General features: G+C 40.5%; 1 protein-coding gene across 1 annotated transcript in view; it reads right to left on the reverse strand.

Moving 5' to 3' along the window:
• The window catches only part of LOC119354046 (aspartic proteinase 39-like), an 8,980-nt gene extending 5,284 nt beyond the window's left edge, over nt 1-3,696 (reverse strand). Inside the window, exons 1-4 of the mRNA XM_037620749.1 lie at nt 3,379-3,696; nt 3,160-3,280; nt 1,231-1,658; nt 950-1,106 (exon numbers count right to left, since the gene is read on the reverse strand). Of these exons, the coding sequence (XP_037476646.1) occupies nt 950-1,106; nt 1,231-1,658; nt 3,160-3,280; nt 3,379-3,635 (963 nt within the window). The 5' untranslated portion in view covers nt 3,636-3,696. The remainder of the gene's footprint in view (nt 1-949; nt 1,107-1,230; nt 1,659-3,159; nt 3,281-3,378) is intronic.
• Nucleotides 3,697-21,312: the final 17,616 nt, after the last annotated feature.

The raw sequence follows: 21,312 nt of genomic DNA on the forward strand, positions 1-21,312 counted from the left end.
GGGGGGGAGTTGACTGATTAAATCCCAACAGTAATTCGGACAATTTTGCAAACCAACAATCAAGAGAATAGAAGGAGAAACAGTGACCAACATATTGGTGGCGGTAGATATCCAGAAGTAGATAACACTTCCATTACCCCAAGGCACTAAAACATTTAGGGCTCGTTTGGTAGCACAGGACCCCCCTCAAAACCATGGCACAGAGCCCACAGGGCGAATCGGCCTGTGGAAAATCGCCGCGGCATTTGGTCGCTCACTCGCTGGGGATTTTCTGCCCCGATCTCCATCCTTTCCCTGGTGAGAGATCCACGCCTACAGAGGTTGGGAAGAAAAGCCACGACTGGCGCTCTCTCACTCGAGGCAACGGCACAAGGCGCACCTAGCAATCTCCTCCGACGACTACCGTGAGTGCTACGCCTCCAAGACCATCTGCCCTCCGGCTACAGAGACGGGTCGGCAGCCGTGCTTTTCCTTCCCCCAAGATCTCAACAGCCAGAGGAATCTCTGTCATGTCCCTGCGTTCGTCTTTCTTTTCCTTCAACCAAGGTCTTTTCTGGACGTGATCTCCTCCCCTCTCTCCTGTCATCCAAACTGACGTGGTGATCTCCCCGTGGTAGGACGAGAGGATCCACGATGGCCATGGAAATCCCCCTGAGTGGGATTAGATCCCTGGGATACATTTCCCTTGCAACCAAATTAGGCTTTAGTGTCATCATGATGGTTAACCTTCTTTGTGCAAAGCCGTAAAAGTAAAAAAGATGGCAAGTCCTCAACTACTATCATTGGCATCTAAACATAGAAAGATCGCTTTTTAAAATGGTAAACTGCAAAAACAAGATAGCAAGAAAGTAGATTCCACATAATGGAAACATACATATAGAAGAACAAAGATCCCATGAAATGGTAAAATTTATTAAGTAACTGAAGGACAAATCATCTCATAACTTACAGCATCTTTAAAAGCTACAAAAGCTTGTTCTGGGAGGTATGCATATGTGGTCCCACTATCCAAGACAGTCCCATGTTTACCGTCAAAGATCCTTGGGTCTACCCGCAATGGCTTTCCAGCAACATGTATTTCCTTCAACTCAATGTTGTAATATGGGCTGTTTCCATTTGAGATAAGTTAATAAGAAGGTGCATCACTATTACAATAGAGGAACCCGCAACCCACCCACACAGAAAAACGAACAAAACTCCCATGTAAGAGTGCAAAACGACTTATGTTACCTGCGGACAGCGTTTGAATGTGTGTATACCATGTCACGAGGGGCAGGCATTGCACCCAGTACCATAGCACCACCACCAATATCCATTCCACCATAGCACATAGAGAATGAATCACTTATGACACCCTTATCAACAAGCTGATCCATTATGCTAAGTTGACCACGGCCCAACCCCATTATGCCATCAGCATGCTGGCTGAACAAATCTCCAGTTTCAGAATTTTCACAGCCAAAAACAGCACGCTGTGGCTTAAGTTCACTTTCTGTGCCAAACGACACAATGTCCTCACCAAGTACCCCGCTGCTGGAGCTCATTTCAGCATACTGCCTCTCATAAGTGCACTGGCTCTTATCACTATCACAATTGCAATCAACATTACATTTTACTGGTGAATATGTACTGGAGAGATCAGGTTGAAACCTTGGATCCTACATCAAGCAAAACATCGGTACGTTAACTGCCTGGTAATCAAGAAGAATTTACAAGCATAAATAGTGGTGATCGCCAAGACCAGTAGAATGAAACATTTTCCTATATGGCATGATGCATATGGCAGCATGCACATCTTCATGTATTTTGAATTATAAAAAGAGGCCAAAAACAAAATCATTTCCACACCAGTACTACACACAAGTCTTCAGCAATGTTTGGCGATTCAATAAGCAAAACACAATATAGAATACTAAATGTGATGGTACAACAATGATGGCAATTGCATAAATCATGGTCCATCATTACATTGCTTCAGTTGCATCAAGATGGTTTCAGCAAATCTAATTTATTTATGAATTTGGTTACTTGAAACTATACAGACCAGTAACCAACAGTAGTCATAAAGTCTAACTCTTTTTGTCTCCAGCGTTTCTATTTTTTAACATGTTGCTTTGGCTACAAGATATTGGCTGTACAAGACTTCAAATGCCACATATCGGTTTGTTTATGTTTCTATTTACATCCCACTTACTCCCCTTTACGTTGGCTGACATCTATACATCTCACTTATGCCCCTTTACATTGGCTAACAAAGACATAACCAATGGAATTTTCAGACTGCGAGTGACACAAGACAAGAGCAATAGATGCATCTTCTTGGATTTGGCTATAGAATGTAGTAAAAACTAAAAAGACATGACAAGGATGGGAAGCATTTTTCTTCGTGCATACATGCATCTTCTTCTGCATTCAGATAATCAGCACAGATTATAAAAACAGCAATACTAGATCTAGAACTGAGAATGGGATTAGTAGTGACTAAACAGGTAACAAGCCAAAAAAAATGGCGTTACAAACACATTGGCATGACCAAGCCAAACACCTGCCAAATGCATTGTCGGTAAGGGACATGGGATCAAGAACATGGAGAGAAAATTAAAAGGAGTTAGCTAACACTTATTTAGGACTAATTATACCAAAGCCACAAGGTTTGGCAGTCCAATAGAGTAGCTTCTTGCTGAAACAATGCCCACCAAACAAAAGCCAAATTTTGTTGGTTGTTACCAAGATTAGCATGGTATTCATTGAGGAATGCCAAACACAGTGTTAATTTGAGTCATCGATCATTTACGCAAAGCATATAATTTAGTCTGCCTCAGTTTTAATAGTACCTGCAGGTTGAGGAGGTGCTCTTAGTACACTTACACTCTACCCACATGACACAAATAAACTTGAATTTCCTGATGTATCAACAAATTATGTGCTGAGTTCTGAGAACTAAAATCCCTACATAATGAATTAATGATGCATGCAAAGTAGCATTACAAACTTTTGTCAGCTGCGAAACCACATGTTAAATTAGCTAGCTTCAATGATTCACCTACAGTTTCACGTGTGGCGGTGTGGGTATCAAAATATCCATGCGCAATTAACCTAATCATCACACAAAGTTTCGAAGTGGTAGCTGAAGATAGAAGCAGAGGAATCAAGGCCCACCTGGTGGTTGCCGCACTGCTCGCAGGAGGCGCAGGGCACGTAGGTGACGGTGCTCCCGGAGTCGACGATCAGCGCGAACTCCTGCGGGGGCGTCCCGATGTACAGCCGCGTCGTGTAATACCTAACCAATACGAAAACAATCCGCGAGCCTCAGATCCAACGGAGCACCCAGCAAATTCGGTGGGAAAGAAATGAGAGGGGAATCCGAAGTGTACCGACCCGTTGGTGAGGAGATCGTCGTGGAGGCGCATGCGGGCGCTTGGGTGACCTCCTTCGGCGAGCCCTCGCCTGGACCTGGACGACGCGACCCGGCTCGCGTTGGGGTAGGAGAGCGTGAGCGGGAGCACCAGCGGCGGCCGCGAAGGGGCAGTCCGGTCGGGGGATCCGGCCGCGGCGGCAGCGACGGCGAGGAGAAGGAGGGCCAGGGCGAGGGCTGGCAGCGAGGCGAGCGGACGACGCCAGCCGCGGCTCGCCATGGTCGCGCCGCGCGGGGAATGGGGGAGGGTCGAGGTCGTTGTGCCGAGGGGGGGCGACGAGGCCCAGGCGACGACTTGTTAGAGGAAGGGGGAAGGGCAATGTCGGAAATTCGCCATTTACGGGGCCGTCCGGGTCGGATAATATTCGTTACCGCCTACCAATGGAGAATGCATCGCAGGCCCCACAGGCCAGTGGAGGAAACTGGCCCTGCCTCACGGCTGGGGTACGTACACCTGGGCCCCCTCGGACGGGGGCTCTGGCATGCGACTGGATAAGGTTGGTATATATTTTTCCAGTGAAGTTTTTCTTTTTTTGAGGATTTTTTCCAGTGAGGATTGGGGTGTGGAAGGGACGTGAAGTTTTGGGTAAAGATTTGATGGACAACGGAATAAGAAGTGGCAAGAGCCTAAACTTGGGGATGCACAAGGCACCCATGGCAATATTCAAGGACAACCAAGCATCTAAGCTTGGGGATGCCCCGGAAGGCATCCCCTCTTTCGTCTTCAATCCATCGGTTAATTCACTTGAGGCTATTTTTTTATTCACCAAATGATATGTGTTTTGCTTGGAGAGTCTAGTATGATATGAGTATTTGCTTTTTAGTTTGTCACAATCATGCTTGCTGTACACACCTCTTGAGAGGGACACGCATTAATCGTGAATTTATTAGAATACTCTATGTGCTTCACTTATATCTTTTGAGCTAGGCAGTTTGTTCTAGTGCTTCAGTTACCTTTTTAGAGCACGACGGTGGCTTTATTTTATAAAAATTGTTGAACTATCATGCTTCACTTATATTAGTTTGAGAGTCTTAAACAACATGGTAATTTGCTTAGGTTATGAATTTAGTCCTAATATGATGGGCATCCAACAGGGATATAATAAAAAACTTTCATATAAAGAGCATTGAATATATGAGAACTTTGATTCCTTGCATTTGTTTTGAGATATAAAGATGGCGATATTAGAGTCATGCTAGTGAATAATTATGGATTTGTAGAAATACTTGTGTTGAAGTTTGTGATTCTTGTAGCATGCATGTATGGTGAACCGTTATGTGATGAAGTCGGAGCATGATTTATTTTCTTGATTGTCTTTCTTATGAGTAGCAGTCGGGGGACAAGTGATGGTCATTGATACGTCCATTTTGCATCATGCTTTTATATCGATATTTATTGCATTATGGGCTGTTATTACACATTATGTCACAATACTTATGTCTATTCTCTCTTATTTTACAAGGTTTACATGAAGAGGGGGAATGCCGGCAGCTGGAATTCTGGGTTGGAAAAGGAGCAAATATTAGAGACCTATTCTACACAACTCCAAAAGTCCTGAAACTTCACGGGAGCATGTTTTAGAATATATAAAAAAATATGGAGTGAAGGAAGTACCAGAGGGGGGCCACCCACCATCCACGAGGGTGGGGGCGCGCCCTACCCCCTGGGCACGCCCCCTGCCTTGTGGGCCCCCTGGCAGGCCTCCGGTGCCCATCTTCTGCTATATGAGGTCTTTTGCCCTGAAAAAAACATAAACTAGCTCATGGGACGAAACTCCGCCGCCACGAGGCGGAACTAATCTAGGGCTCCGGCGGAGCTGTTCTGCCAGGGAAACTTCCCTCCTGGAGGGGGAAATCATTACCACCGTCATCATCTTTGATCCTCTCATCGGGAGAGGGTCAATTTCCATCAACATCTTCACCAGCACCATCTCATCTCAAACCCTAGTTCGTCTCTTGTATCCAATCTTTGTCCCAAAGCCTCAGATTGGTACCTGTAGGTTGCTAGTAGTGTTGGTTACTCCTTGTAGTTGATGCTAGTTGGTTTATTCGGTGGAAGATCATACGTTAAAATCCTTTATGCATATTAATACCCCTCTGATTATGAACATGAATATGATTTGTGAGTAGTTGCGTTTGTTCCTAAGGACATGGGAGAAGTCTTGCTATAAGTAGTCATGTGAATTTGGTATTCGTTCGATATTTTGATGATATGTATGTTGTCTTTCCTCTAGTGGTGTTATGTGAACGTCGACTACATGACACTTCACCATTGCTTCGACCTAGAGGAAGGCATTGGAAAGTAATAAGTAGATGATGGGTTGCTAGAGTGATAGAAGCTTAAACCCTAGTTTATGAGTTGCTTCGTAAGGGGCTGATTTGGATCCATATGTTTCATGCTATGGTTAGGTTTACCTTAATACTTCTTCTATAGTTGCGGATGCTTGCAAGAGGGGTTAATCATAAGTTGGATGCTTGTCCAAGGAAGGGCAGCACCCAAGCACCGGTCCACCCACATATCAAATTATCAAAGTACCGAACGAGAATCATATGAACGTGATGAAAACTAGCTTGACGATAATTCCCATGTGTCCTCGGGAGTATTTTCCTTTATATAAGAGTTTGTCCAGGCTTGTCCTTTGCTACAAAAAGGATTGGGCCATCTTGCTGCACCTTATTTACTTTCATTACTTGTTACCCGTTACAAATTACCTTATGCTACCTCTTGAGCACTTGCGTTGTTTTTCCCTTGCAGAGGAAAGGGTGGTGCAGCAAAGTAGCGTAAGTATTTCCTCAGTTTTTGAGAACCAAGGTATCAATTCAGTAGGAGGCTACACGCGAGTCCCTCACACCTACACAAAACAAATAAATCCTCGCAACCAACGCGATAAGGGGTTGTCAATCCCTACACGGTCACTTACGAGAGTGAGATCTGATAGATATGATAAGATAATATTTTTGGTATTTTTATGATAAAGATGCAGAGTAAAATAAAAGCAATGAAAATAACTAAGTATTGGAAGATTAATATGATGAAGATAGACCCGGGGGCCATAGGTTTCACTAGTGGCCTCTCTCAAGAGCATAGGTATTTTACGGTGGCTGAACAAATTACTGTTGAGCAATTGACAGAATTGAGCATAATTATGAGAATATCTAGGTATGATCATGTATATAGGCATCACGTCCAAGACAAGTAGACCGACTCCTGCATGTATCTACTATTATTACTCCACACATCGACCGCTATCCAGCACGCATCTAGAGTATTAAGTTCAAGAGAATAGAGTAACGCTTTAAGCAAGATGACATGATGTAGAGGGATAAATTCATGCAATATGATAAAAACCCCATCTTGTTATCCTCGATGACAACGATACAATACGTGCCTTGCTGCCCCTACTGTCACTTGGAAAGGACACCGCAAGATTGAACCCAAAGCTAAGCACGTCTCCCATTGCAAGAAAGATCAATCTAGTAGGCCAAACCAAACTGATAATTTGAAGAGACTTGCAAAGATAACCAATCATATATAAAAGAATTCAGAGAAGATTCAAATATTGTTCATAGATAAACTTGATCATAAACCCATAATTCATCGGTCTCAACAAACACACCGCAAAAGAAGATTACATCGAATAGATCTCCACAAGAGAGGGGGAGAACTTTGTATTGAGATCCAAAAAGAGAGAAGAAGCCTGATACGTCTCCAACATATCTATAATTTTTGATTGCTCCATGCTATATTATCTACTGTTTTGGACTATATTGGGCTTTATTTTCCACTTTTATATTATCTTTGGGACTAACCTATTAACCGGAGGCCCAGCCCAGAATTGATGTTTTTTGCCTATTTCAGTGTTTCGGATAAACAGAATATCAAACGGAGTCCAAACGGAATAATATCTTCGGAAACGTGATTTTTTCACCGAACGTGATCCAGGAGACTTGGACCCTACTGCAAGGGAGCAAAGAGGTGGTCACGAGGGTGGGGGCGCCCCCCTAGGGCGCGCCCCCTGCCTCGTGGGCCCCTCGATGCTCCACCGACGTACTCCTTCCTCCTATATATACACACGTACCCCCAAACGATCAGAACTGGAGCCAAACCCTAATTCCACCGCCGCAACTTTTTGTATCCACGAGATCCCATCTTGGGGCCTGTTCCGGAGCTCCGCCGAAAGAGGGTCGTCATCACGGAGGGCTTCTACATCATCCTAGCCCCTCCGATGAAGTGTGAGTAGTTTACCTCAGACCTTCAGGTCCATGGTTAGTAGCTAGATGGCTTCTTCTCTCTCTTTGAATCTCAATACAAAGTTCTCCCCCTCTCTCGTGGAGATCTATTCGATGTAATCTTCTTTTTGTGGTGTGTTTGTTGAGATCGATGAATTGTGGGTTTATGATCAAGTCTATCTATGAATAATATTTGAATCTTCTCTGAATTCTTTTATGCATGATTGGTTATCTTTGCAAGTCTCTTCGAATTATCCGTTTGGTTTGGCCAACTAGATTGGTAGTTCTTGCCATGGGAGAAGTGCTTAGCTTTGGGTTCGATCTTGCGGTGTCCTTACCCAGTGACAGAAGGGGCAGCAAGGCACGTATTGTATCGTTGCCATCGAGGATAACAAGATGGGGTTTATTTCATATTGCATGAATTTATCTCTCTACATCATGTCATCTTGCTTAAGGCGTTACTCTGTTTTTAACTTAATACTCTAGATGCATGTTGGATAGCGGTCGATGAATGGAGTAATAGTAGTAGATGCAGAATCGTTTTGATCTACTTGTCGCAGACGTGATGCCTATATACATGATCATGCCTAGATATGCTCATAATTATGCACAATTCTATCAATTGCTCAACAGTAATTTGTTCACCCACCATAGAATACTTATGCTCTTGAGAGAAGCCACTAGTGAAACCTATGGCCCCCGGGTCTATTCTCATCATATCAATCTCCATCACTTTTATATTGCTTTGCTATTTACTTTGCTTTTACTTTTTACTTTGCATCTTTATATCAAAAATACCAAAAATATTCTATCTATCAGATCTCACTCTCGTAAGTGACCGTGAAGGGCTTGACAACCCCTAATCGCGTTGGTTGCGAGTAGCTATCGCTTTGTGCAGGTACGAGGGACTTGAGCGTGGGCTCCTACTGGATTGATACCTTGGTTCTCAAAAACTGAGGGAGATACTTACGCTACTCTGCTGCATCATCCCTTCCTCTTCGGGGAAAACCAACGCGAGCTCAAGACGTAGCAAGAAGGATTTCTGGCGCCGTTGCCGGGGAGTCTACGCAAAAGTCATATACCAAGTACCCATCACAATCCCTATCTCTCGCATTACATTATTTGCTATTTGCCTCTTGTTTTCCTCTCCCCCCAATTCACCCTTGCCGTTTTATTCGCCCTCTGTCTCTATCCTCCCTCTTTGTTTGCCTTTTTGTTTGCTCATGTGCTAGTTTGTTTGCTTGTCATCATGGCTAGTCTCATATCTTCTCTGTTGTCTCTTGAGAGTGAAGTTCTAAATTTTAAACAAAGGAAGGGAGAAAATCTAAAAGATGTTTGGTATAGAGTTTGTAATGCTCAAAATAGATCTACCAGAAAACAATCTACCTTAGTTCTTCTTCACAATTTTTATGTAGGTGTTAATCCTTGGTATAGATATATCCTCTATACCATTACCGGAGGGAACTTCTTGGGTAGCCATACTTTTGATTCTTATAATGCTATGATAGATTTATTTGGCTCACCACCTCTTTTGGTTAATGGAACCATGTTAACTTTGGAGCATGTTATGCAAAGACTTGAAATTATTGAAAATAAAGTTGCTACTATTGAATCAATTGAGAATCTAGATAAAAAGATCTACAATCAAATTACTCAATATGGATCTAAGGTAGGAATGACATTGAAAAATATTAAGGAAAAGGAACCCATAGTTAATGAGAAGATGAACTTAGATTCTACTAGAATTGATAAAATTGAGGGTATCATTGCAAATTTGGGAACCGCCTTTTCTTCCGTAAAGAATACTCCTAGTCCTCCTACTATAATTTCCAAGCTTATGTATGTTCCTAAAAATAAGGGTGAATCATCTAGTAAGGAAACTGCTGATCTTAAATCCATAAGTATTCATCCCAATCTTTTTGCTATCATTAAAGAACCATTTATTCCAAATGAATTTTTCAATCTTGTGCCTAAAAGTTTGATAATTAATAAAGAGAAAGAAATTCCTAAAGATGGTAGATGCCTAATTGAAGAATTACCTACCAAAGATGGCAATACCTAGATCTATCTTTGTTTGTTATGCCTAGCTAGGGGCGTTAAACGATAGCGCTTGTTGGGAGGCAACCCAATTTTATTTTTATTCCTTGCTTTTTGCTCCTGTTTAGTAATAAATAAATTATTTAGCCTCTGTTTTGGTTGTGTTTTTTGTGTTTAATTAGTGTTTGTCCAAGTAGAACCGTTGGGAAGACTTGGGGAAAGTCTTGTTGAACTTGCTGTAAAAAACAGAAACTTTAGCGCTCACGAGAACTGCTGTCATTTTTATTTCAAGAGTGATATTTAGTTAATTACTTTTTAAGATGATTAATAGATAAATTCCTCACGTCCAGCAATTTATTTTAGAATTTTTGGGGTTCCAGATCTTGCGCTAGCTACAGATTACTACAGACTGTTATGTTTTTGACAGATTCTGTTTTTCGTGTGTTGTTTGCTTATTTTGATGAATCTATGGCTAGTAAAATAGTTTATAATCCATAGAGAAGTTGGAATACAGTAGGTTTAACACCAATATAAATAAAGAATGAGTTCATTACAGTACCTTGAAGTGGTCTTTTGTTTTCTTTCGCTAACGGAGCTCACGAGTTTTCTATTTTGAGTTTTGTGTTGTGAAGTTTTCAAGTTTTGGGTGAATTCTTTTGATGGATCATGGAACAAGGAGTGGCAACAGCCTAAGCTTGGGGATGCACATGGCACCCCCAAGATAATTTAAGGACACCAAAAAGTCAAAGCTTGGGGATGCCCCCGGAAGGCATCCCCTCTTTCATCCACTTTCATCGGTAATTTACTTGGAGCTATATTTTTATTCACCAACATGATATGTGTTTTGCTTGGAGCGTCTTGTATTATTTGTGTCTTTGTTTGTTAGTATGCCACAATCATCCTTGCTGCACACACCTTTTGAGAGAGCCATACATGAATTAATATTTGATAGAATACTCTATGTGCTTCACTTATATCTTTTGAGCTAGATAATTTTGCTCTATGTGCTTCACTTATATCTTTTGAGCTAGATAACTTTGCTCTATGTGCTTCACTTAGATATTTTAGAGCACGGTGGTGGATATGTTTTAAAGAAACTATTAATCTCTCATGCTTCACTTAAATTAATTTGAAAGTCTCTTATAGCATGGTAATTTGCCTAATAATAATATGCTTGGTATTCAAGATTTGTGAAACTTTCTTTTGAGTGTGTTGAATACTAAGAAAAGATTGAAGCATGATAATTGTTTTGAGATATGGAGGTGATAATATTAAAGTCATGCTAGTTGAGTAGTTGTGAATTTAAAGAATACTTGTGTTGAAGTTTGTGATTTCCGTAGCATGCACGTATGGTGAACCGTTATGTGATGAAGTCGGAGCATGATTTATTTATTGATTGTCTTCCTTATGAGTGGCGGTCGGGGACGAGCGGTGGTCTTTTCATACCAATCTATCCCCCTAGGAGCATGCGCGTAATACTTTGCTTTGATAACTTCTAAATTTTTGCAATAAGTATATGAGTTCTTTATAACTAATGTTGAGTCCATGGATTATACGCACTCCCACCCTTCCGCCCTTGCTAGCCTCTCTAATACCGCGCAACTTTCGCCGGTATCATACACCTACCATATACCTTCCTCAAAACAGCCACCATACCTACCTATTATGGCATTTCCATAGCCATTTCGAGATATATTGCCATGCAACTTTCCACCATCTAGTTCATCATGACATATCCATCATTGTCATATTACTTAGCATGATCATGTAGTTGACATAGTATTTGTGGCAAAGCCACCGTTCATAATTCTTTCATACTTGTCACTCGTGATTCATTGCATATCCCGGTACACCGTCGGAGGCATTCATATAGAGTCATACTTTGTTTTAGTATCGAGTTGTAATCGTTGAGTTGTAAATAAATAGAAGTGTGATGATCATCATTCAATAGAGCATTGTCCCCAAAAAAAGAAAGGCCAAAAAAAAGAAGGCCAAAAAAATTATAAATAAATAAAAAGGGGCAATGCTACTATCATTTTTTCCACACTTGTGCTTCAAAGTAGCACCATGATATAGCAAGTCTCATATATTGTGCTTCAAAGTAGCACCATGTTCTTCATATAGAGAGTCTCATATGTTGTCACTTTCATATACTAGTGGGAATTTTACGCTATAGAACTTGGCTTGTATATTCCAATGATGGACTTTCTCAAATTGCCCTAGATCTTCATGAGCAAGCAAGTTGGATGCACACCCACTAGTTCCTTTTGTTGAGCTTTCATACATTTATAGCTCTGGTGCATCTGTTGCATGGCAATCCCTACTCACTCACATTGATATCTATTGATGGGCATCTCCATAGCCCATTGATACGCCTAGTTGATGTGAGACTATCTTCTCTTTTTTGTCTTCTCCACAACCACCATTCTATTCCACCTATAGTGCTATATCCATGGCTCACGCTCATGTATTGCGTGAAGATTGAAAAAGTTTTGAAAAAGTTAGAGTATGAAACAATTGCTTGGCTTGTCATCAGGGTTGTGCATGATTTAAATACTTTGTGTGGGGAAGATGGAGCATAGCCAGACTATATGATTTTGTAGGGATAACTTTCTTTAGCCATGTTATTTTGAGAAGACGTAATTGCTTGGTTAGTATGCTTGAAGTATTATTATTTTCTATGTCAATATAAACTTTTGTCTTGAATCTTTCTAATCTGAATATTCATACCACAATTAAGAAGATTTACATTGAAATTATGCCAAGTAGCACTCCGCATCAAAAATTCTCTTTTTATCATTTACCTGCTCGAGGACGAGCATGAATTAAGCTTGGGGATGCCTGATACGTCTCCAATGTATCTATAATTTTTGATTGCTCCATGCTATATTATCTACTGTTTTGGACTATATTGGGCTTTATTTTCCACTTTTATATTATTTTTGGGACTAACCTATTAACCGGAGGCCTAGCCCAGAATTGCTGTTTTTTTGCCTATTTCAGTGTTTCGGATAAACAAAATATCAAACGGAGTCCAAACGGAATAAAATCTTCGGAAAGGTGATTTTCTCACCGAACATGATCCAGGAGACTTGGACCCTACTGCAAGGGAGCAAAGAGGTGGTCACGAGGGTGGGGGGCGCGCCCCCCTAGGGCGCGCCCTCCTGCCTCATGGGCCCCTCGGTGCTCCACCGACGTACTCTTTCCTCCTATATATACACACGTACCCCCAAACGATCAGAATAGGAGCCAAAACCCTAATTCCACCGCGCAACTTTCTGTATCCACGAGATCCCATCTTGGGGCCTGTTCCGGAGCTCCGCCGGAAGAGGGCCGTCATCACGGAGGGCTTCTACATCATCCTAGCCCCTCCGATGAAGTGTGAGTAGTTTACCTCAGACCTTCGGGTCCATAGTTAGTAGCTAGATGGCTTCTTCTCTCTCTTTGAATCTCAATACAAAGTTCTCCCCCTCTCTCGTGGAGATCTATTCAATGTAATCTTCTTTTTGCGGTGTGTTTGTTGAGACCGATGAATTGTGGGTTTATGATCAAGTCTATCTATGAATAATATTTGAATCTTCTCTGAATTCTTTTATGCGTGATTGGTTATCTTTGCAAGTCTCTTCGAATTATCTGTTTGGTTTGGCCAACTAGATTGGTAGTTCTTGCCATGGGAGAAGTGCTTAGCTTTGGGTTCGATCTTGCGGTGTCCTTACCCAGTGACAGAAGGGGCAGCAAGGCACGTATTGTATCGTCGCCATCGAGGATAACAAGATGGGGTTTATTTCATATTGCATGAATTTATCTCTCTACATCATGTCATCTTGCTTAAGGTGTTACTCTATTTTTAACTTAATACTCTAGATGCATGCTGGATAGCGGTCGATGAGTGGAGTAATAGTAGTAGATGCAGAATCGTTTTGATCTACTTGTCACGGACGTGATGCCTATATACATGATCATGCCTAGATATTCTCATAATTATGCACAATTCTATCAATTGCTCAACAGTAATTTGTTCACCCACCATAGAATACTTATGCTCTTGAGAGAAGCCACTAGTCAAAACCTATGGCCCCCGGGTCTATTCTCATCATATCAATCTCCATCACTTTTATATTGCTTTGCTATTTACTTTGCTTTTACTTTTTACTTTGCATCTTTATATCAAAAATACCAAAAATATTCTATCTATAAGATCTCACTCTCGTAAGTGACCGTGAAGGGCTTGACAACCCCTAATCGCGTTGGTTGCGAGTAGCTATCGCTTTGTGTAGGTATGAGGGACTTGAGCGTGGGCTCCTACTGGACTGATACCTTGGTTCTCAGAAACTGAGGGAAATACTTATGCTACTCTGCTGCATCCCTTCCTCTTCTGGGAAAACCAACGCGAGCTGAAGACGTAGCAAAGCCATCTAGCTAATAACTATGGACCCGTAGGTCTGAGGTAAACTACTCACACTTCATCGGAGAGGCTATGGTGTTGATGTAGAAGCCCTCCGTGATCGATGCCCCCTCCGGCGGAGCTCCGGAATAAGCCCCAAGATGGGATCTCGTGGATACAGAAAGTTACGACGGTGTAATTAGGGTTTTGGCTCCGTATCTGATCGTTTGGGGGTACGTAGGTATATATAGGAGGAAGAAGTACATCGGTGGAGCAACAGGGGGCCCATGAAAGTATATCATAAGAGAATTTTATTATTAATCTTGTATACATAGCATATTAGGATTATTTAAGAAAATTACCATGCTATCTAAGACTCTCAAAATAATCTAAGTGAATCATGAGAGATCAATAGTTTCTATAAAACAAATCCACCACCGTGCTCTAAAATATATAAGTGAAGTACTAGAGCAAAACTATATAACTCAAAAGATATAAGTGAAGCACATAGAGTATTCTAATAATTTCCGAATCATGTGCGTCTCTATCAAAAGGTGTGTACAACAAAGATGATTGTGGTAAACTAACAAATAAAGACTCAAATCATACAAGACGCTCCAAGCAAAACACATATCATGTGGTGAATAAAAATATAACTCCAAGTAAAGTTACCGATAGAAGTAGACGAAAGAGGGGATGTCTTTTGGGGCATCCCCAAGCTTTGGATTTTAGGTGTCCTTAGATTATCTTGGGGGTGCCATGGGTATCCCCAAGCTTAGGCTCTTTCCACTCCTTGTTTCATAATCCATCAAATCTTTACCCAAAACTTGAAAACTTCACAACACAAAACTTAAAGTAGAAAATCTCGTGAGCTCCGTTAGCGAAAGAAAACAAAAGACCACTTCAAGGTACTGTAATTAACTCATTCTTTATTTATATTGGTGTTAAAACTACTGTATTCCAACTTCTCTATGGTTTGTAAACTATTTTACTAGCCATAGATTCATCAAAATAATCAAACAACACACGAAAAACAGAATCTGTCAAAAACAGAACAGTCTGTAGTAATCTGTAGCTAGCGCAAGATCTGAAACCCCTAAAATTCTAAAATAAATTGCTGGACGTTAGGAATTTATCTATTAATTTTCTTCAAAAAGAATTAACCAAATATGACTTTCCAAATAAAAATGGCAGCAGTTCTTGTGATCGCTACAGTTTCTGTTTTTTACAGCAGGATTAACAAGACTTTCCCCAAGTCTTCCCAACGGTTCTACTTGGCACAAACACTAATTAAACACAAAAAACACAACCAAAACAGAGGCTAGATAAATTATTTATTACTAAACAGGAGCAAAAAGCAAGGAATAAAAATAAAATTGGGTTGCCTGCCAACAAGCGCTATCGTTTAACGCCCCTAGCTAGGCATAAAAAGCAAGGATAGTTCTAGGTATTGCCATCTTTGGTAGGCAATTCTTCAATGAGGCATCTACCGTCCTTAGGAATTTCTTTATTTTTATTGATTATCAAACTTTTAGGCACAAGATCGAAAAAATCATTGGCAACAAATGGTTCCTTAATGATAGCAAAAAGATTAGGGTGAACACTTATAGATTTGAGATCCGCAGTTTCTTTGCTAGAGGATTCACCTTTATTTTTAGGAACATACATAAGCTTGGCAATTTTAGTTGGAGGACTGGAGTATTCTTTTCGGAAGAAAAGGCGGTTCCCATGTTGGTAATGATACCCGGAATCATGATTTATTCTTTCATTAACTATAGGCTCCTTCTCTTTAATATTTTTCAAAGTTACTCCTACTTTAGATCCATATTGGGTAATTTGGTTGTGGATCTTTTTATCGAAATTTTAAATTAACTCAACAGTAGCAACTTTATTTTCAACAATTTCAAGTTTTTGCATTACATGCTCCAAAGTTAACATAGTTTCATTAACCAAAATAGGTGGTGAGCCAAACAAATCTATCATAGCATTGTAAGAATCAAAAGTATGGCTACCCAAGAAGTTCCCTCCGGTAATGGTATCAAGGATATATCTGTGACAAGGAGTAACGCCTATATAAAAACTGCGAAGAAGAACGGAAGTAGATTGCTTCCTGGTAGATCTATTTTGAGCATTGCAAATTCTATACCAAGCGTCTTTTAGATTTTCTCCCTCCCTTTGCTTAAAATTTAGGACTTCATTCTCGGGAGACAACGGAGAAGATAGAGGACTCGCCATAACGACAAGCAAACGGGGAACGGGCAAAAAAAGGCAAATAGAGAAAGAGAGGGAGGATAGAGAGAGAGAGGGCGAATAAAACGGCAAGGGTGAAGTGGGGGAGGAAAAGGAGAGGCAAACGACAAATAATGTAATGCGAGAGATAAGGGTTTGTGATGGGTACTTGGTATGTTTGACTTTTGCGTAGACCTCCCCGGCAACGGCGCCAGAAATCCTTCTTGCTACCTCTTGAGCACTTGCGTTGGTTTTCCCTTGAAGAGGAAAGGGTGGTGCAGCAAAGTAGCGTAAGTATTTCCCTCAGTTTTTGAGAACCAAGGTATCAATCCAGTAGGAGGCTACGCGCGAGTCCCTTGCACCTATACAAAACAAATAAACCCTCGCAACCAACACGATAAGGGGTTGTCAATCCCTACACGGTCACTTATGAGAGTGAGATATGATAGATATGATAAGATAATATTTTTGGTATTTTTATGATAAAGATGCAAAGTAAAATAAAAGCAATGAAAATAACTAAGTATTGGAAGATTAATATGATGAAGATAGACCCGGGGGCCATAGGTTTCACTAGTGGCTTCTCTCAAGAGCATTGGTATTTTACGGTGGGTGAACAAATTACTGTTGAGCAATTGACAGAATTGAGCATAGTTATGAGAATATCTAGGTATGATCATGTATATAGGCATCACGTCCAAGACAAGTAGACCGACTCCTGCCTGCATCTACTACTATTACTCCACACATCGACTGCTATCCAGCATGCATCTAGAGTATTAAGTTCAAGAGAACAGAGTAACACTTTAAGCAAGATGACATGATGTAGAGGGATAAATTCATGCAATATGATAAAAATCCCATCTTGTTATCCTCGATGGCTACAATACAATACGTGCCTTGCTGCCCCTACTATCACTGGGAAAGGACACCGCAAGATTGAACCCAAAGCTAAGCACTTCTCCCATTGCAAGAAAGATCAATTTAGTAGGCCGAACCAAACTGATAATTCGAAGAGACTTGCAAAGATAACCAATCATACATAAAAGAATCCAGAGAAGATTCAAATATTGTTCATAGATAAACTTGATCATAAACCCAGAATTCATCAGTCTCAACAAACACACCGCAAAAGAAGATTACATCGAATAGATCTCCACAAGAGAGGGGGAGAACTTTGTATTGAGATCTAAAAAGAGAGAAGAAGCCATCTAGCTAATAACTACGGACCCATAGGTCTGAGGTAAACTACTCACACTTCATCGGAGAGGCTATGGTGTTGATGTAGAAGCCCTCCGTGATCGATGCCCCCTCCGGCGGAGCTCCGGAACAGGCCCCAAGATGGGATCTCGTGGATACAGAAAGTTACGGCGGTGGAATTAGGGTTTTGGCTTCGTATCTAATCGTTTGGGGGTACGTAGGTATATATAGGAGGAAGAAGTACGTCGGTGGAGCAACAGGGGGCCCACGAGGGTGGAGGGCGCGCCTGGGGGGGGTAGGCGCGCCCCCTACCTCGTGGCCTCCCTGTTGGTTGCTTGACGTAGGGTCCAAGTCTCCTGGGTCTTGTTCGTTCCAAAAATCACATTCCCGAAGGTTTCATTCCGTTTGGACTCCGTTTGATATTCCTTTTCTTCAAAACCCTAAAATAGGCAAAAAAACAGCAATTCTGGGCTGGGCCTCCAGTTAGTAGGTTACTCCCAAAAATAATATAAAAGTGTATAATAAAGCCCACTAATGTCCAAAACAGTAGATAATATAGCATGGAGCAATCAAAAATTATAGATACGTTGGAGACGTATCACCTTATCACAAAACTATCTTTTACTGATAATTTCAGTGCTTGCAGAGAATACCTTACTGAAAACTGCTTATCATTTCCTTCTGCTCCTTGTTGGGTTCGACACTCTTACTTATCGGAAGGACTATGATAGATCCCCTATACTTGTGGGTCATCAAGACTCTTTTTTGGCGCCATTGCCGGGGAGTGAAGCGCATTTGGTAGGTGGAATTTGGTAATGACAAATTTATATAGTGTGCTAAAATTTACTGTCACTTGTTACTATGGAACATAATCCTTTAAGGGGCTTGTTCGGGGTATCTTCACCCCGACCAGTAGAGCAAAGAGTTGCTCCTCAACCTACTGAACCTACTGAAAATGTTTACTTTGAAATTCCCTCGGGTATGATAGAGAAACTGCTAGCTAATCCTTTCACAGGTGATGGAACATTACATCCCGATTTGCACCTAATCTATGTGGATGAAGTTTGCGGATTATTTAAACTTGCAGGTATGCCTGAGGATGTTATCAAGAAGAAGGTCTTCCCTTTATCTTTGAAGGGAAAGGCATTGACATGGTTTAGGCTATGTGATGATATGGTATCATGGAACTACAACCGATTGAAATTGGAATTTCATTAGAAGTTTTATCCTATGCATCTTGTTCATCGTGATCATAATTATATATATATATAATTTTTGGCCTCGCGAAGGAGAAAGCAATGCTCAAGCTTGGGGGAGGCTTAAGACAATGTTATATTCATGCCCCAATCATGAGCTCTCAAGAGAAATTATTATTCAAAATTTTTATGCTCGGCTTTCTCTCAATAATCGCTCCATGCTCGATACTTCTTGTACTGGATCTTTTATGATGAATACTATTGAATTCAAATGGGATTTATTGGAAAGAATTAAACACAACTTTGAGGATTGGGATCTCGACGAAGGTAAGGAGTCAGGTATAACACCTAAGTTTGATTGTGTTAAATCTTTTATGGATACCGATGTTTTCCGTGAACTTAACACTAAATATGGACTTGACTCTGAGATAGTAGCTCCTTTTTGTGAATCCTTTGCTACTCATGTTGATCTCCCTAAGGAGAAGTGGTTTAAATATAATCCTCCCATTGAAGTAATAGTAGTTGCACCTATTAAAGTTGAAGAAAAGACTATCACTTATATGTTGATCCTGTTGTTCCCACTGCTTATATTGAGAAACCACATTTCCCTATTAGAATAAAGGATCATGCTAAAGCTTCAACTGTGGTTCGTAAGAGTAACACTAGAACACCTACACCCCCGAGCAAATTAAAGTTGAAACTAATATTGCTATGATTAAAGATCTCTTGGCTGATAATATTGATGGACATGTTATTTACTTCTGTGATGAAGCTGCTAGAATTGCTAGACCTGATACTAAAAATAAGCATAGACATGTTGTAGGCATGCCTGTTATTTTTGTTAAAATAGGAGATCATTGCTATCATGGCTTATGTGATATGGGTGCTAGTGAAAGTGCAATACCTCATTCCTTATACAAAGAAATTATGCATGATATTGCACCTGCTGAGATAGAAGAGATTTATGTTACAATTAAACTTGCCAATAGATACACTATTTCACCAGTTGGGATTGTTAGAGATGTTGAAGTCTTGTGTGGGAAAGTTAAATACCCTGCTGATTTTCTTGTTCTTGGTTCCCCACAAGATGACTTTTGTCCCATTATATTTGGTAGACCCTTCTTGAATATTGTTAATGCTAGGATAGACTGCAAAAAGGATGTGGTTGCTATTGGTTTGGGGGATATGTCTCATGAGTTTAATTTTGCTAAATTTCATAGACAACCCCATGATAAAGAATTGCCTAGTAAAGATGAAATTATTGGTCTTGCCTATATTACCGTGCCTCCTAATGGTCCTTTAGAACAATATTTGCTAGACCATGAAAATGATATGTTTATGAATGAAAGAAGGGAAATAGATGAAGTATTCTTTAAATAGGGACCTATTTTGAAACACAACTTGCGTGTTGAAATCCTAGGGGATCCTCCTCCACCCAAGGGTGATCCCGTATTTGAGCTTAAACCTTTACCTAATACTCTTAAATATGCTTATCTCGACGAGAAAAAGATATGTCCTGTTATTATTAGTGCTAACCTTTCAAAGCATGAATAAAAGAAATTATTGAAAACTCTGAAGAAGCACCGTGCTGCTATTGGATATACTCTTGATGATCTTAAGGGCATTAGTCCCACTCTATGCCAGCACAAAATAAAATTGGAGAAAGACGCAAAACCGGTTGTTGATCACCAACGACGGTTAAATCCTAAGATGAAAGAAGTGGTAAGAAAAGAATACTAAAGCTTCTCGAGGCAAGTATAATTTATCCCGCTGTTGATAGTCAGTGGGTAAGTCCTGTCCATTGTGTCCCTAAGAAGGGAGGTATTACTGTTGTTCCTAATGATAAAGATGAATTGATCCCACAAAGAATTGTTACAGGTTATAGAATGGTAATTGATTTCCGCAAATTAAATAAAGCTACTAAAAAGGATCATTACCCTTTACCTTTTATTGATCAAATGCTAGAAAGACTATCCAAACATACATATTTTTGCTTTCTTGATGGTTATTCTGGTTTCTCTCAAATACCTGTGTCAAAATAGGATCAAGAAAAGACCACTTTTACTTGTCCTTTCGGTACCTTTGCTTATAGACGTATGCCTTTTGGTTTATGCAATGCACCTGCTACCTTTCAAAGATGCATGACTGCTATATTCTCTGACTTTTGTGAAAAGATTGTTGAGGTATTCATGGATGATTTTTCTGTATATGGAACTTCTTTTGATGATTGCTTAAGCAACCTTGATCGAGTTTTACAGAGATGTGAAGAAACTAATCTTGTCTTGAATTGGGAGAAGTGCCACTTTATGGTTAATGAAGGTATTGTCTTAGGGCATAAAATTTCTGAAAGAGGTATTGAAGTTGATAAAGCTAAGGTTGATGCTATTGAAAAGATGTCATGTCCTAAGGACGTTAAAGGTATAAGAAGTTTTCTTGGTCATGCCGATTTTTATAGGAGGTTCATTAAGGACTTCTCTAAAATTTCTAGGCCTCTGACTAAACTCGTACAAAAAGATGTTCCTTTTGTATTTGATGATGATTGTGTAGAAGCATTTGAAATACTTACGAAAGCTTTGATTTCTGCACCTATTGTTCAGCCTCCTGATTGGAATTTACCATTT

The sequence above is a fragment of the Triticum dicoccoides genome, chromosome 2A, assembly GCF_002162155.2.
Source record: "Triticum dicoccoides isolate Atlit2015 ecotype Zavitan chromosome 2A, WEW_v2.0, whole genome shotgun sequence".
Classification (NCBI taxonomy): domain Eukaryota; kingdom Viridiplantae; phylum Streptophyta; class Magnoliopsida; order Poales; family Poaceae; genus Triticum; species Triticum dicoccoides.